The 16,600-nt window shown below is 35.3% G+C and overlaps 1 protein-coding gene across 10 annotated transcripts in view; it reads left to right on the top strand.

Annotated features, from left to right (window-relative positions):
• FXR1 (FMR1 autosomal homolog 1) overlaps positions 1 to 16,600 on the top strand; it is a 57,896-nt gene that overhangs the window by 15,053 nt on the left and 26,243 nt on the right. For all 10 annotated transcript variants that reach the window (XM_067034089.1, XM_067034086.1, XM_059063881.2 and 7 more), the window contains 6 exons: positions 2,765 to 2,817; positions 4,266 to 4,359; positions 14,475 to 14,546; positions 15,198 to 15,346; positions 15,576 to 15,669; positions 16,123 to 16,239. In XM_067034089.1, coding sequence (XP_066890190.1) covers positions 2,765 to 2,817; positions 4,266 to 4,359; positions 14,475 to 14,546; positions 15,198 to 15,346; positions 15,576 to 15,669; positions 16,123 to 16,239 — 579 coding nt within the window. The remainder of the gene's footprint in view (positions 1 to 2,764; positions 2,818 to 4,265; positions 4,360 to 14,474; positions 14,547 to 15,197; positions 15,347 to 15,575; positions 15,670 to 16,122; positions 16,240 to 16,600) is intronic.

The raw sequence follows: 16,600 nt of genomic DNA on the forward strand, positions 1-16,600 counted from the left end.
TTTGTTTTTGAGGGCATTTCTAGGACCTTGCTGTTAGTAGAATATTTTTTTGTCCGTTTTATTTTCCAGTGCTTATTTTTAGGTAGAAAAGCTAATTTGGTTAACTTGCGACCTTACTGAATCTTTGAGTTTTCTTTTTAAATTTTTGTTTTAGGCTAGATTGGTTTTGAAAAAAAAAAAAATTCTTCAATTAGTGCTTCCAGGGCTCAGAGATTCCTGCTATTCCCTCTGTTCTTCCCTTACTCCTAATTTACACATAATTTTTGGCATTCCTGGGTTTTTATTGTATGATGCTCTGTTTGTTATTTTGTCAGGGATAGCATTCTAAGATATTTTGATTACACTTTAAATATGTTAAAGTGCCTTGTTACTTATCGATGATTATTTTAAATTATAGTTAAGAGTTTCAACTGTAAATATATACTGGGCTTTGTGAATGAACACATTAAGGGACCATTTTATGATGGCTTGGGCTTCCATGTTTGTAGATATATGGGGAGAAGAAAAAGAAATGTCAGAGTATTCTAAGAAATACGGGTTCTGGACCAGATGAGTATGAATAGGAAAAGAGACCAAATCCCTAAAGGTTGGACTAACAAGAAAGACAGAAGTTATGGAGACTTAGTCATAAAGCCGCCCCCCCTCCCGCCCTACACCCACACCATGTGAAGGAAGATGTTGCCACTGTTATTTGGTGTCTCCTGACTCTCAAACATTATGGCAAAGACCCAACCCTGCCAGTTTCCATCTCTTGAGTATATAGGGACCTACCATTATTCTGGTGAATTGAAAAGTGTTGACTGTGTCCTGTATCAAATGCATCAATTTTATAGAGATCTGGCCATTAGAAACCCCTTATCCCTAGAATCTAGGGTTTGGGGATTAGAACATGTTTTCTGATTGTTCACTACAGTCCAAATATACTTTATTTGGGTGTCAAGTTTTTAGCTTATTTAATCTGATGCCTGAAAGATATTAGCAATAAGAGTAGGTTCCAGAGCTGTATTTTTTCTTAAAGTGTGTGAACAGTGTGTGCACCCAGACAAAGCTGATGCTGATGTTTGTGGTGGATGTAAAGTGGGGGTGGGGAGCAGTGTAAGCATTGATTTTTAGATAGAAAAAAACCTTCTTATTATAACGAGGAGTAGAATTTCCCAGTGATTTGGAGCTCTTACCTCTGTATAAATTATACAGAAATGATAAAAGATTAATGAAACATTTCAAACTCTGAAAATTATTTGTGAAGGACTAGAAAATGTTAGTGAAAGTATAAATATGACTAATCTCTGATGGAAAGATGTTTTACTCTAATTTTCATGAATTTGGTAATTCTCAGTTTATGAAAATAGTCCTTACAAATGGCAAGGATATAATAGAGATGGATTTGCTGGTAACATAACTATGAAAGTGCTGATGACCAAAATGATTGCTGAAAGTAGATTTGCGGATGAACTAGTAGAAACAGAGAAACTGGCCAGGAAGTCATTGTTGTAGCGTGATCAGATAATCACAGCTTGAACTAGATGGCAGCTCTTAGTTTTTAGCTTTGGGAGGAGAAAGAAGAACAAAAAATGTCTTCAGAATTGCAAGGCAAGAGCTACTATAGCACTCTTTAAAATTTTCTGGCAGCCACTATATTTCTTTTATAAGTTTATTTATTTTTGGCTGCGTTGGTTCTTCATTGCTGCACACGGGCTTTCCTCTAGTTGCGGTGAGCCGGGGCTGCTCTTCCTTGCGGTGCACGGGCTTCTCATTGCGGTGACTTCTCTTGTTGTGGAGCACAGACTCTAGGCACACGGGCTCAGTAGTTGTGGTGCACAGGCTTAGCTGTTCTGGCATGTGGGATCTTGCCAGACCAGGGATTGAACCCATGTCTCCTGCATTGGCAGGTGGATTCTTAACCGCTGTGCCACCAGGGAAGCACTCTTGAAAGGAAAGTATCTTGAGTTTTAGACCTCTCATGAAGATATATGCATTGAAATTTCCCATAACAGACAAGTCGATCACAGGCATTTCTAGCTGGAGAGAGATCAAGGCCAAATTACATAATCATAAAATTTAGTAGCAAATGTGGGAGGAGGGTGCTGAGAGACTAGATACATGACTTATATACATTCTGTGACTGGTGATTGAAAATAAAATATTATTTTCAGCCTCATCGGTTACTTTCTCCTCTATAACACTTTCTGTATTCATTTCCAAAGATTTTCTGGCGTGGTAGTGCTGATCTGTTTGCTTTTTGGTTTTTCCACTGTCAGTTTGCTTCTTAGTCTTTGGTTTGCTAATTTGCTTAAAATAATATCTGACACATAGTAAGTGTTTAAATATTTGGGGAGGTAGATGAGGTAAACAGATGTTTTCATTTTTGCCATGTTTTAACCAAGTACTGCAAGTGTGTGTATTTAATTAGTTTATAATGTACATTATGGAGTGTAGTATGATAAAGATGTTTCAGAAAAGTTTTTGCTGAGTACCAAGTGGTTCAGAGTGTGTAAGCATTTGGCAAAGGTTGAGAACATTGCTCTTCTGATTGACAGTAGTACAGTGTCATTTAATGTCATTTGTAGTCATGAAAGAGAGAGGCTAAGTAACTGCCAAGGTCAAACAGCTCATGAATGATGGAGATGGAAATCAAAGCCAGATTAGCCTATTCCAGTCTCTGGGTTATTATTAGTACTCCATGTCGTTTTTGTAGCTCTAAAATAGTGGTTTAGAGTTAATGTAACATTTAATTGAACATTTACTTCCTTTTAATTTTTTATAGGGATTTATCAAAGATGTTCATGAAGACTCCCTCACAGTTGTTTTTGAGAACAAGTAAGTTATTTTTTTATTGATAGAGATCCTAATTTTGAAGATTGGTAGTGCCAAACTCTTTGCTTTTGGCTGTTTCTATTGCCAGTGGAAAATGAGTGTGCTTTTGGGTCAGGGTCTTTGGTTTGATTATCTTTTTGAGTTCAAATAATTTTAGTTTTTGATGACTTCATCTGGTTTTCTGCTCACAATTCACTTGGCACTTTTTCCATGACCCCCTTTCTTTGTCAAATCACATGTGGACGTGAATCAGTAAGTAGTTTTTGCAAAACCAGACGGCACGAATGGGATTATAATATGCTTCTTAAAAATGCAGAATTTTGAAATGATGTTGTAGATAAGTATTAGGCTGTCTTTAATTGCTTGATTATTCATAAGGAATAATAAAAAGTTGTATAGATATTGTAAAGGTTAGGTAAGTTGTGCTAAAAACGTTAAAGACGGTGTTCTGGGCTTGGTTAGGAAGGGTTATAAAGGAGCACTGTGTAATTGAAGGTCAGAAAAGAAACTGGTCAACTTTCACTTTTAAGCTGCTTCTGTAACTGCCTGAATAGATATTGGCCCAACAGCTGTTTCTTGTAGAAACAAGTGTTGAGATGATTTCTGTCTTTGAGCAGCTGCCATTTAGTCAGGAAAGATGAAAGAAAGCACCCAAATGTCTTTTACTTGTCTCATTTTTTGCCCAGCGTTGGCACTGGGGAGCCATAGGAGTGTTTTACGTGCTGCTGTACCTCCCAGGCATGTGAATGACCTATTAGAACTTAAAATAGGAAAGCGTTTTAGCTTTATCAACTTAGTTATAAAATACAACCCACAAAAAATTGAGCTAAAAATTACACAACAGCTCAAGTAGTAGTTTTAACACATTCGTATTTGCTACAAAGATTAAAAGTAAGTTTTTTCTAGGTTTTAATTACAGTGTATGTGTTCATTGTAGAAAAGAAATTCTATCTGTGTAAGAAAATTAAATCCTTTCATAATTTAGCTATTCAGAATAATTGAGTAGTTTTCTGTATTTCTGTGAACATGTACACTAAGAAATTATGCAGCCTATATTTTATAATCTCTGAAATTGTGTTCCTTAATAAGTCATTTAGTGCTAAAAGTGTTTGTAATAAGTTGATCCCACTATTAGCAGTTTGTTACTCTGAGCTTACCTTGTTTCATTTGCAGAATAATGTATGTACTTACCTTAGGATGAGTAATTTGGAAGCAATATATAATTGTCGATGATAACTATTTATAAACTTCAACAAGAGCCATGCAAAATCTGTTCTACCTCAACAAACTACTTGGAAAAAGATTTAATACAGAGGTTGTTTTTCTTTGGAGAAACCTAAATGATTGATTTGAAAAATATACAGCACTAAGCATAGACTACATAGCTTCTGTATTAGGTGCTATTAGAATAATATATTTTAAAGTTGTTAATTCCTTTTCTAATCCTTCAGTTGGCAACCGGAACGCCAGGTTCCATTTAATGAAGTTAGATTACCACCACCACCTGATATAAAAAAAGAAATTAGTGAAGGAGATGAAGTAGAGGTATGTATTTATAAGTTTATTTTCTTGTGTGCATATTTTTTTGTTTCAAATAAATATTCTTGTTGGAAAAATCTGTTTAGCTGATAGAGAATAAATCTAATTCCTTTTCTCCATTCTTTCTGTTGGTAATGGCTGTGTAATGTTGCAATGCTTGAGTTTTGGAGCCAGAACTGGGATTAATGTCTCAGCTACCATTTTTAGGTTTGTAGCCTTGGTCAAGTTTTTTTGTTTTTAATGACTAAAGTGAAAATAATTTAAGAAGTAAAGATGATAGTACATTTGAGTTGTTTTGCACAGAATCTGGCGGAGAGAACTATATGACGTTGGTCATTATTTTCCTTTTTTTTGGTATTTTGCCAGTGCTTTTTCCTCAGTATCTTTGTACAGTATTAGTAGCTATCCTTTATTGTAGTGATCATTAATAAAGTTCCTGTGTAACAATATGAAATATTATTATTAGCATACTGCCTTTTTGAATATTCTAGAAATATTCAGAAAAATTTAAAAGGAAAAAAACAAAATCACTGCCCAGAGATAAAATCACATTTCATGGTTTACATATTCCCAGGCTCTTCCTTTTTTCTCTTTTAAAAAATAAAAATTGTACTGCTTCTTTGTATCTTGCTTTTTTCACACTTAGTAGATCTTGAATGTCTGTCTTTTATATTTATTTTTGATTAACATGCCTGCTGTTATGTAAAAAGAAACATGGAAATAATTGTCAAATAGAAGCATAATGAGTTTGTTGGAGACAGAAAATTTGATTTTCGATTTTTAAGAAATTGATACCTCCAAGGAGCTCAAATATGCTAAATGTATTTCTCACAAGGAGTTGTCTTAATAGTGTTGAAAGAGATTTTCAAATCTCATTTGTACCTAATTTACGTAGGCTGGGGTAGGAGAACTGGGAACATGGGTCAATCTTTAATGATGAAAACAGCTATATAAAAACACTTTTAACAGTTTGTACTTTGTACCATACACTGTTCTGAGTGCTTTGCAGATGAACTCATTTAGTTACTTGCCACTTTTATTCTTCATAATTTTTTTAATGGTAAATTTTCTTTTGAGTTAATTGTAGATGTTAGGCTAGAAAGTCAAATTGTAGGACGTTAACCCCTAACAACTTGAACTCAAATTCTAAAATTTTGCCTAGATTTTAATTCTTGCTCTAGGTAATTAGAGCAAGCATCCTTCTGCTTTTGGTACATCAAAGCATGTTATAACTTTATTGTGTCAGGGTGCCACATGTGTGGTGGTCATTTCTGTGAGTAGTGCTTTTCATACTTTAAAAATTGTTGTTCAGACAGTTATTGTTAATGTAAAGGCTCAGTTTAAAGGAAAAACTTGGTGGAGTCGTGAGTGTGTTGTTACAGTGTGCTTTCCTCAGTCTCAATCTGGGAAGATCCTGTCCAGTTCCTGGACCATCTTTATGGCTTGCCTCCCCAGTTGTATACAAGACTTTATTGAATGATTTGGAAATTGATGATTACAGAGTGTTTTATTTCACTTTCTGTTTTATGGTTCAGTCTTGGTGAAATTTGTTCCTTAAAATTAATGAGAATCATTGTCTGGAATTAAGATATTACTGTTACTTTGTAATTTTTTTGTGCTTTTGAAATTTTTGAAAATTCATATAGGGAAGAAGTTTAAAATTAATCTTGCCACCTGTGGATTTATTGTTCTTTTTTTGTTTTGCTTTTTTGCCAGCGTTAGGAATTTGTTCTTATGCCATGGAATGAATGCTTAGGAATTATGGTTGTTAGTACTTTATATTTTGAGCCAAATAACTTTATGTAAGCTCCCCCGCTAAATTCAAAGTAACAAAGCTTAATATAAAAGTGAAAGATACAGAGTTAAATAAAGTAGAAAGTGAACCTTTCCTCTTAGCATAGGTATGTAGGTGTGCTTATCTGCCCACCCCAGCTTAAATCTCATTTAAGAGATGTCTCTTTAGATTTTTTTTCTTTGAATTTATAAAGAATATGTTGCTTTTTTAAGTTACAAAAATTGGGGATACATTTTATTTGTGATTTTTGTAGTCAGTTAATTAAGATACTGTAGACATTTTCAAGTCTGCACATACAGATTTAATCTCATTTTTTCTCACCACCCCATGATACTCCTTAGTATAGGTGTTTCATAATTAGAAGTTGTTGAAATTATTGACAGTTGTTTTTTGCTTTTACCTCCCACCAAAAAACAGTAAAAGTTAATGTCCTTATGTTAATCATTTTCTGTTAGTATAAATCTTGGTGGTTCAATTGCTGAATCAAAGGCATGTATAGTGAAAATTTTGATAATACCAAAATATACCATTTTGTCCTCCAAAAATGCTTTTTGAATGACCACTTCATAATTTTGCTAATACATTAAGGTGTTTGTTTCCTCATAGATTGACTGGCTGGATTATTAATCTCATCTGTAAGTTTTCGTAAACATGATAGAAGGAAGCTGTTGTCTTCTCTATCTTCTGAACCTTGATTACTAGTGATATGGAGTGTCTTTTAAATTAGTTTATTGGCTGTTAGCCCCTTGTTCTGTTTATTATCTATTTTGTTTTTTGCCCATGTAGTTTTCGATGTTGGAAATGTGTACATTTTATGGGTAAGTTTCTGTTATATATTGTGTTTTCTCCCAGGCATTCTTTAAAAAGCTGTGCTTTAGTGGCTTTTGCCATTAAGAATTTATATTTTTACTAATTCAGATCTGCCAATTTTCCCAGATTCAGATCTGCCAGTTTAACCAGTGTGGCCTCCAAGATAACCCATTTTAGTACTTCTACAGAGATGCCCCCCCCCCTTTTTTAAAGAGTATTTAGGTTTTTAATATAACTTGATTCTTTTTAGGGTTGGATTTACTGCATAGTATATTGATTTTTTTAAATTAAGTCATTGGCTGTTGTTCTTTTTGTGCTAGTCATAAATACTGTAATAGCAGTGATAACAGCTGACACTAACCCATGTAATATATATATAACTAACTGGCTTTTTAAACACATTCTATCAGTTTGACATAATAGTCTCTTCTAAACTCTATGAATACTTTAGTTAACCTTTCCAAGGTTCATGTAGCCTGAAGGTTAGGAAGTTGAATAACCAGTGTAAGTTTTTGTCTTGAATGTTATTCTTTCTAATATGTCATGCTGTATTACAGGGTGTTGTCAATTTTGTGCCACATCCCCAACTCCTGTTCTTTTGCAGCTCTAGGAACCCTTCCTCTTTGAAGAATGGAAAGGTGACTATGATTTGGCCATTAGTAATTGATTTAGAACAGAAATGATCCAGAAGGGAGCTTTTCATTAAGCTGTCCAGGCATTTATCTAAAGTTCAGCCATACAACAGAAGACCTAACTAGACATTTTTCCAGAAGACAGATGGCCAACATACAGATGTTCAACATGGCTAATTATTAGAGAAATGCAAATCAAAACTACAATGAGATATCACCTCACACCAGTCAGAATGGCCATCATCAGAAAGTCTACAAATAATAAATGCTAGAGAGGATGTGGAGAAAAGGAACCCTCCTACACTGTTGGTGGGAATGTAAATTGGTGCAGCCACTATGAAAACAGTATAGAGGCTCCTTTAAAAATTAAAAATAGAATTACCATATGATCCAACAATCCCACTCCCAGGCAAATATCTGGAGAAAACTGATTTGAAAAGATACAGGCACCCCAGTGTTCACAGCAGCACTATTTACAATAGCCAAGACGTGTAAGCAACCTAAATGTCCATTGGCAGGTGAGTGGATAAAGAAGATATGGTGTGTACGCACACACATACACACACACACACACACACACACACACACACGTATATATACACAAAATGGGATATTACTCAGCCATAAGAAAGAATGAAAGAATGCTATTTGCAGCAACATGGATGGAGCTAGAGATTATCATACTGAGTGAAGTAAGCCAAAGACAAATATTTTATGATATGACTTATTTTTTTTAATATTTTGGCTGCGCCACGCGGCATGTAGGATCTTAGTTCCCCGACCAGGGATTGAACCCATGCCCTCTGAATTGGAAGTGTGGAGTCTTAACCACTGGACCGCCAGGAAGTCCCCATATTATCTCACTTATATATGGAATCTAAAATATGACATAAGTGAACTTATTTACTAAACAGACTCACAGACATACAAAACAAAGTTGGGTTACCAAAGGGGAAGGGACGGGGGATAAATTAGGAATTTGGGATTAACAGATACACACTGCTACATATAAAATAAACAACAAGGACTTACTGTATAGCACAGAGAACTATATTCAATATTTTGTAATAGCCTATAATGGAAAAGAATCTGAAAAAGAACATATATATACACATACAGATATATACATATATCTACAAAACTGAATCACTTTCCTGTATACCTGAAACTAACACAATATTGTAAATCAACTATGCTTCTATTAAAAAATAATATTTAAAAAATTCAGCCATATGAACTTTCCATTTTTGTAGGTCAGGTATGGTTAAATATTGGTGATTTCACATGGCTTACTCTAAAATTTTACTACTTTACAAACATGTTTGGCTACTTCAGGCTTGCCCTTTCCAGCCAATTTATGAGACTTAGATGAAATTATAAAACATAAATTAGTGTCTGGTAGTGACCTCAAGAAGACACTATATGGCTTATAATAGAAAGTTGGTTTTGAAAAGTCTAAGATTAGGTTTATTTTTAAACCTAATTTGTGGCTTTGTGTTTGATATCTTAAAAAGTGGCATATATTTTTAAATCTTTGAAGTATTTAATATAATTAATTTTTTTTGATAAGTGTCTGCTTAATAGTTGATTTTGTTAACTGAAGATTGCTAAGAAAATTGGTAATTCCCTGGTGGTCCAGTGGTTAAGACTGTGCTTTCACTGCTGAGGGCCTGTGTTTGATCTCTGGTCAGGGAAATAAGATCCCACAAGCCGCGTGGCGTGGCCAAACAAAAAAGATTGCTAAGAAAATAATGCTCAGCTTGTAAAGTTGGAGATGATGGGAAAATGAAGAGTTCTTTAGATTCTCTTAAGCTGGACATATATATAGTATAATGCTCTGGGATATTGGAAGGGCAGTAGAAAAGAGTTTTTCCCCAGTGATTTCACATGTGAGGTGTCTTATTTTTTATTATAAGATGCCTACCTTATTGAGCAAGTTAATAACACACACAAACGTGTTACATAGGAAGCCTGACATCTCAAGCTAATAGATAATTTTATAAGACTTCTTAAGTTTTTCCTCTTGGGTTTAACATATTTGATATATAAAAACTTTTTTTTTTGAATTGTGAAGTTTTCTGGTTGAAATACGGATAGGCAAGTTTTTGTTCTTGTGACATATGCCTTTTCTTTCATCTTTTATGGCAGATAGTCAGACATTATGGTTCCACATCTTTATAATTTAGTTATAATCTTGGGATAGGTCCCTTGAGAGAAATTTGATAAAGGGATTAAGAATAATTTGATGTAGAACACTCCTTTAACCTTACAATTTTTTTTTTTTAATTTGGCCATGCCGCATGGTGTGTGGGATCTTAGTTCCCTGACCAGGGATCAAACCCGAGCCCCCCTGCAGTGGAAGTGCAGGGTCTTAAACCACTGGACTGCCAGGGAAGCCCCCTTACCGTACAGTTTTTTTAATTTAGTATTTTACTTATAAGACAAATACAATATACATGTATAATTTTTATCTTACCTTTAAAGATGTTTCAGTTTGATTCTTGCAACCAGTCTGAAAATTTTAGCTCTCTGTAGTCAGTCTTTCTCATAATACGAAGTCAGCATTGTTAGTCTTAGTGCTTGGGAATGCTCATACGTTAAAGAATAGGTGAACATATTCTTTATTACTTATATCTTTTTCTTTTGGGGAGTGGGCAGTTTCCAAGACTTAAGAAACCCATTTGTTAAAAGTATCAGCCACGAATACTAATGAGATAATACTGTTGTGTAAGTAGATAAATCACATTAGTGTTTTCTAGATGTTAAGCTTGCTTTCCTAATGAACATTTTCTATTCATAGATTGTAATGAGATGAAATAGCTGTGAATAGTACTCAATAAATTTCTTTCATGTAGTTGTAAAACATGTCATTATGGTTAAGCATTCAGTTTAATGCTTAACATTATTTAGAATTAGGTAAAAACTGGTAGAAATTGTCTACTGCTGGTGTTATTTCTATTTGGTTATAGCTATGAAAGGCATCGTTGAACATTATTAACTTGAATGAAAAGCTGATAACATTAGGATCCAGACTGGAATTCCATTTAAGTCATAATTTGGTTGTATGCTAGAATTTGGAGGCCAGTAAGGTTTGACTTGGATTCATTTGGTAGAAAGAATACTGAAATAGGCTTTTGGAATTTGATTCTTCCATGAAACTGTAGCCTTCAATCTGGATACTGTTGTGTTTTTAGGTCTCTCATGGGCACTCCTTAGTCTTTTTTTAAGCTCTTTCTTGGATTTGAAGAAACTTAGAATGTTAGAGAAATGAGGACCATTGCCTTAGAGTGTGAATTGCTTTCTTGGAATAGTTTGGGGATTTAAGTGAATTGAAATCTGAAGTAAGGGAGTTTCTGTGAGGTGCTTTTACTCCAATGACGTAGCCATAAATAAATTCAGTAATCTACATCTCGGACATAGTATGCTAGGGCGCAGTTTCAACACTGGGTTATTAAAACAACTTTTTATTGTGTTGAGTACACTGTTCATTTTGTAAAGGATGTTATTTGACCCACAACACAAAAGTGGAGGCAAATTCATAGCATTTTGATTTGAGCCAGGAACTTAGATTAATTTGGCTTTATGAGAGAGGCTTTGTCTTTCAGGGATCAGTTATTAATGAAGTTTACAGAGATGGATGTAAGTATAAAATGGAATCCAGCATTTTAATGTTCAGTGAGAACTAAAGCTGCAAGACAGTCTACAATGTTTTATTCTTCTTTGTAGGTAAACTTACATAGAAAGCCAGATTCCTAGACGGTTATTCTTTGGTGAAATAGAACAGGTAGTTTATTTTAAGACCCATTTTTCAGCATTTAAGCTTGAGGCACCCATCCACTGTAGATCAGCAAGAGATATACCAGTCTGTTTAGCTGAACTGCCTTTCTAAGATAGTGCTTGGAAAGGGCACTTTCCTTCTTGTTCTCAGGGTTTTCTTTTTGTTTTTTTAATTCTCAGTATACTAGGGAAAATAGCATTTACCATTTGAGTCTAATGGGCCATTTTTATTGTTTTTTATATTTTTAAGTCATTTTACATATAAATTTACAGAAGTAAGAATAAAAAGGATGGTGAAGATAAACATTATTAGATATTTTAATAAACATTTAAACAAAGAAATCCAAGTTTTTATTGACAATACATGTACCTAAAATGAGCAAAGTTTTCTGAATATTAACTTATTGCTCATCAGCTATCATACATAAACCCAGAACATACCCATCTTGTAAATGCTGATATCAGATTTAAAGTCCATCTCTGATAAGTTCTAGTTTATCATTTCTTCCATTTCATCTCACACACTTGAATTATCAGAATGCAATGGTTTAAGAATACGGTTGACCCTTGAACAACATGGGTTTGAACTGCATGGGTCCATGTATACCCGGATTCCCCCCGTGTGGCTTGTGGAAGTCTTAGTTCCCTGACCAGAGATTGAACCTGGGCCCTCGGCAGTGAAAGTGTAGAGTCTTGAACACTGGACCATTCCCACTCAGATTATTTTCAATAGAAAATGCTACAGTACTGCATGATCAGTGGTTGGTTGAGTTCGCAGATGTGGAACTGCGTATACAGAAGGCCGTCTGTGTTACACTCAGCTTTCAACTGCATGGAGGGTTGACGCCCCTAACCCCTTTGTTGTTCAAGGGTCGATTGTATTTTGGAACTTCTGATGGCTTCTAATTTTATCGAATAGAATATTAGCATCTTTGCCCTGTAATTACACCACTCTGATATTTAACCAGTTGGATTGACTAATGTGCATTTCTTCGTCTTCTGTTTATTTCTAGTCAAAGAAGATGGCAGAGTATTTTAGGATGTAGGAAAAATAAGGTTCTTGGATTCTGTCTTAGATTTATGTAAGGGTTCATTGGATGCTTAATAACAATTGCAAGACAGAATGAGTTTTATTCTATTCTAAAAAAAAGGTAAAAATTTCTTATTTTTTGGAAGATCTGTAAGAAAGGATAGAGTCAAGAAATAGATTTACTCATATAAGAAATGCAGAAGCTAAAATTGAGTTCACTGGAGCTTCATTGGTATATTGGCTTTTTTTCCCCTCAGCTTTTCTCTAATCATGGTATTCAGTAAAGTTGATCATGAAGTTTTGGCTTATTTATTTTTAATTCCAGTATTCCACCACTTCAAAGATTTACTCTCATTATCATCTTGATAGAAGCTTCAGGCTTTACAAAACTGTTTGCCTATCAGTAGTTGTTTGCATTATTTCAAAATGGCTGTTAACATGTATTGATTGGTAGATTTCTCTGCCCACCTGTGTAGGGGCAACCTTAGCTTAATCAAGGTTTTTTTTTCTTTTTCTTTTGGAAAAATGAAAACAAAAACAAAGATCCTTGACCCCTACCCTCTGACCCCTCCCTGCCCACCCCCCCATCAAGATTTTTGTGAGTGTTTCTTAGTCATCTCTTCCCAGCCCCCCCTTCTTATGTATTGAAAAGATATCAAACTGCTGTATCATAAAAAATAACTCTTAATTCTCAATGGAAACTTTTCTAATGTATTATATTTTAAAATACTTGATAATTATAGAATACCTAAGATACAGGGTTTTTTTTTTTTTTTGCATAGGAGGTTTTGTAAGGTATGTACTCTGCTAGATGGACTAAATGTGTGTATAATTTTTTTTGTTAGACTTTTAGTACATTTAAGTTCCTCAGCAAGGGATTTAAATGTCATACCTTGAAGGAATTTTAAAATAGGAAGAAATTTTAAAAAACTTTCTAAAAACAGTTCTTAATTTCAACATTTTATAAATACTGATAACAGATTTAAAATCCATCTTATTAAGGTTCTAGCTTATCCTTACTTCTGATACTTGAATCATCAGAATGCCATGCTCGAAGATGAACAGTGTTGACAGAAACTGAAAGACCTATGTTTTACACTATGTAAAACTGTCTTGTAAGAAGCATTTCTTTATTTTTTAAATTTTTTTTGCCGTACGCGGGCCTCTCACTGTTGTGGCCTCTCCTGTTGCGGAGCACAGGCTCCGCGGCCATGGCTCACGGGCCTAGCTGCTCCGCGGCGCGTGGGATCTTCCCGGACCCGGGCACGATCCCGTGTCCCCTGCATCTGCAGGCGGACTCTCAACAACCGTGCCACCAGGGAAGCCCAGAAGCATTTCTTCAAAATAATACTTATTGGGACTTCCCTGGTGGCACAGTGGTTAAGAATCCGCTTGCCAATGCAGGGGACACGGGTTCCATCCCTGGTCCAGGAAGATCCCACATGCTACGGAGCAACTAAACCCGTGCGCCACAACTACTGAGCCTGTGCTCTAGAGCCCGTGAGCCACAACTACCAAGCCTGCGCGCCTAGAGCCCATGCTCCACAGCAAGAGAAGCCACTGCAAGGAGAAGCCTGTGTACTGCAATGAAGAGTAGCTCCTGCTTGCCACAACTACAGAAAGCCTGTGCAGCAACGAAGACCCAATGCAGCCAAAAAAAAAAAAAAATTAAAAAAAAACCAACTCTTTAAAATAAAATAATATTTATATTTAGTAAACCCTCTTGAATTTGGAATTCGATTTCCAAGGAGCCAAATTTGCCCAAAGAGGGTTCAGTTTTATTTTTCAGTAGTAAAATTTAAACGTATATAACTTTTATTAAATCATGTTTAGTATACCAATTTCATTTTGTTCACAATAATTTTTAAAATTAATTTATTTTTGGCTGTGTTAGATCTTTGTTGCTGTGTGAGGGCTTTCTCTAGTTGGGGTGAGCAGGGCTATTCTTTGTATTGCTCTTCACAATAAAATTTTTGATTCTTGAATTTAATGGAAGTTTGCGCTTATAATAAGTCATTGTCTATAGTGTTGAAGTCTTTTTGAATGAAGGAATAAGGGCATTTTTTTTTCTTGTCAGGTGTATTCAAGAGCAAATGATCAAGAGCCATGTGGATGGTGGTTGGCTAAAGTTCGAATGATGAAAGGAGAAGTAAGTGATGTTGAAACTTGCTTTGTGACTGATTTCCAAGGAAATACCTCCATTCTTGGTTCTGTAAATGTTACCCCAACTCTTAGTTGTTAAAAGCCTACTTCAGAAATAGTTAATCATGCCTTTCAAAAAGTCATGAGACCAGTAATATATATTTGTGTTCTGGATTTGCAAACTCTAAAGCTGCTCTCCAGAGGTATAAATAACGCAGGTGTGTGAGGACCACCATAGTTCATGCTTGTAAGAATGTATAATCTAGGGCTTCCCTGGTGGCGCAGTTGTTGAGAGTCCGCCTGCCGATGCAGGGGACGCGGGTTCATGCCCTGGTCCGGGAAGATCCCACATGCCGCGGAGCGGCTGGGCCCGTGAGCCGTGGCCGCTGAGCCTGCGCGTCCGGAGCCTGTGCTCCGCAGCGGGAGAGGCCACAGCGGTGAGAGGCCCGCGTACCGCAAAAAAAAAAAAAAAAAAAAAAAAAAAAAGAATGTATAATCTAGTTTAGGCAAATCAGATTGATGTATCTAAGCTGTGCTTAGTATTTGTGCCACAAGGGGGAGGGTCTGCTGGTTAAACTGAGCAAGGTAATTAGAACTTCATTTAAAGCTCATTATTTTTGTTCAGATGGGATTTTTAAAATATTTTGATGTCTTTTAGTTTTATGTCATTGAATATGCTGCTTGTGATGCCACTTACAATGAAATAGTCACATTTGAACGACTTCGGCCTGTCAATCAAAATAAAACTGTCAAAAAAAATACCTTCTTTAAATGCACAGTGGATGTTCCTGAGGATTTGAGAGAGGCGTGAGTAATTTTGTTTACTGTTGAATTGTTTTGTGAATCAAGAGGATTTTTCAGTGCTACAAAAAACTTTTTTCCGCAGATGCCCAGTCAAAAACTTTGATAGAGAATCTTTTTAACAAACAAAAGTTTTAATGGGTGGTATCAAAATGAAATACTGAGTTTTCATTATAACTGCCCTCTAAATTTAACCTATTATTTAGGTCTTACCCATGAATTACTTTTTCCCTAGGTGTGCTAATGAAAATGCACATAAAGATTTTAAGAAAGCAGTAGGAGCATGCAGAATTTTTTACCATCCAGAAACCACACAGCTAATGATACTGGTAAGGTAACTCCACATTTTAAGGTAGATGATGAATATTGTACAGATTTTATAATTAAATATTTTAAAAGATAAAAGCTAAGTTGTTTTATAGTGACTTTATTAAAATACAGTGTGGGAGAAATTTTTTTGCAGTTATAAAATTGTTAATTTGTAAATTTCTCCTGGAGTAAGGAGGAAAAATCAATATAATTTTCTTTACATCATAAAATCCTTAATGTATGGCATCCTGGATTCTACCCACGCCCCCCAATCATAATTTGAAGAGCAGATCTAAGTAATATGGAAATTAAGAAAGCAAAGTAAGATTAACTTGTGGCGGGGGGCGGTGCTTGTTAGGTGAGGAGAGAAGTATAGTAGACGAAAATCAAGGAAGGCCTCATGTGGAAGGTTGTGTTTGTATTACCGTGAAAAAGGATTTAAGTTTTTGAGTGATTAACTTGTGTGTTTATAGTCTGCCAGTGAAGCAACTGTGAAGAGAGTAAATATTTTGAGTGACATGCATTTGCGAAGTATTCGTACGAAGTTGATGCTTATGTCCAGAAATGAAGAGGCCACTAAGCATTTAGAAGTAAGTGGGTTTACTTGTAAAAGGTTTTTTGCGTGTCCCATTTAGTTTCATGAGTATATTATTCAAGTTACCTGGCTGAAACTACTTGACTGTTAGGTAAGGCAACTTGGGACCTGTTTTATGGCTAATAACTGGAGTCATTGTGTCCTTAGAAGAATTACTTTTATCAAACATAGCCTTTTGTCTGCTAAATGCCTGTTGAGTTGTTAGGACTTGGATGACAGGTGCCAAAGAGCTTAAAAAATCACTAGGAATTTCCAGTAGAACTTTATTGCTGGTTTTTACTGTCCTGTATGAGTCACAATACATTTCCTTAGTAACTGGTTCACTATAACAACTCCTGGGTAAGAAGAGAGGAGGA

This window comes from Kogia breviceps, chromosome 5 (genome assembly GCF_026419965.1).
Source record: "Kogia breviceps isolate mKogBre1 chromosome 5, mKogBre1 haplotype 1, whole genome shotgun sequence".
Classification (NCBI taxonomy): Eukaryota; Metazoa; Chordata; class Mammalia; order Artiodactyla; family Physeteridae; genus Kogia; species Kogia breviceps.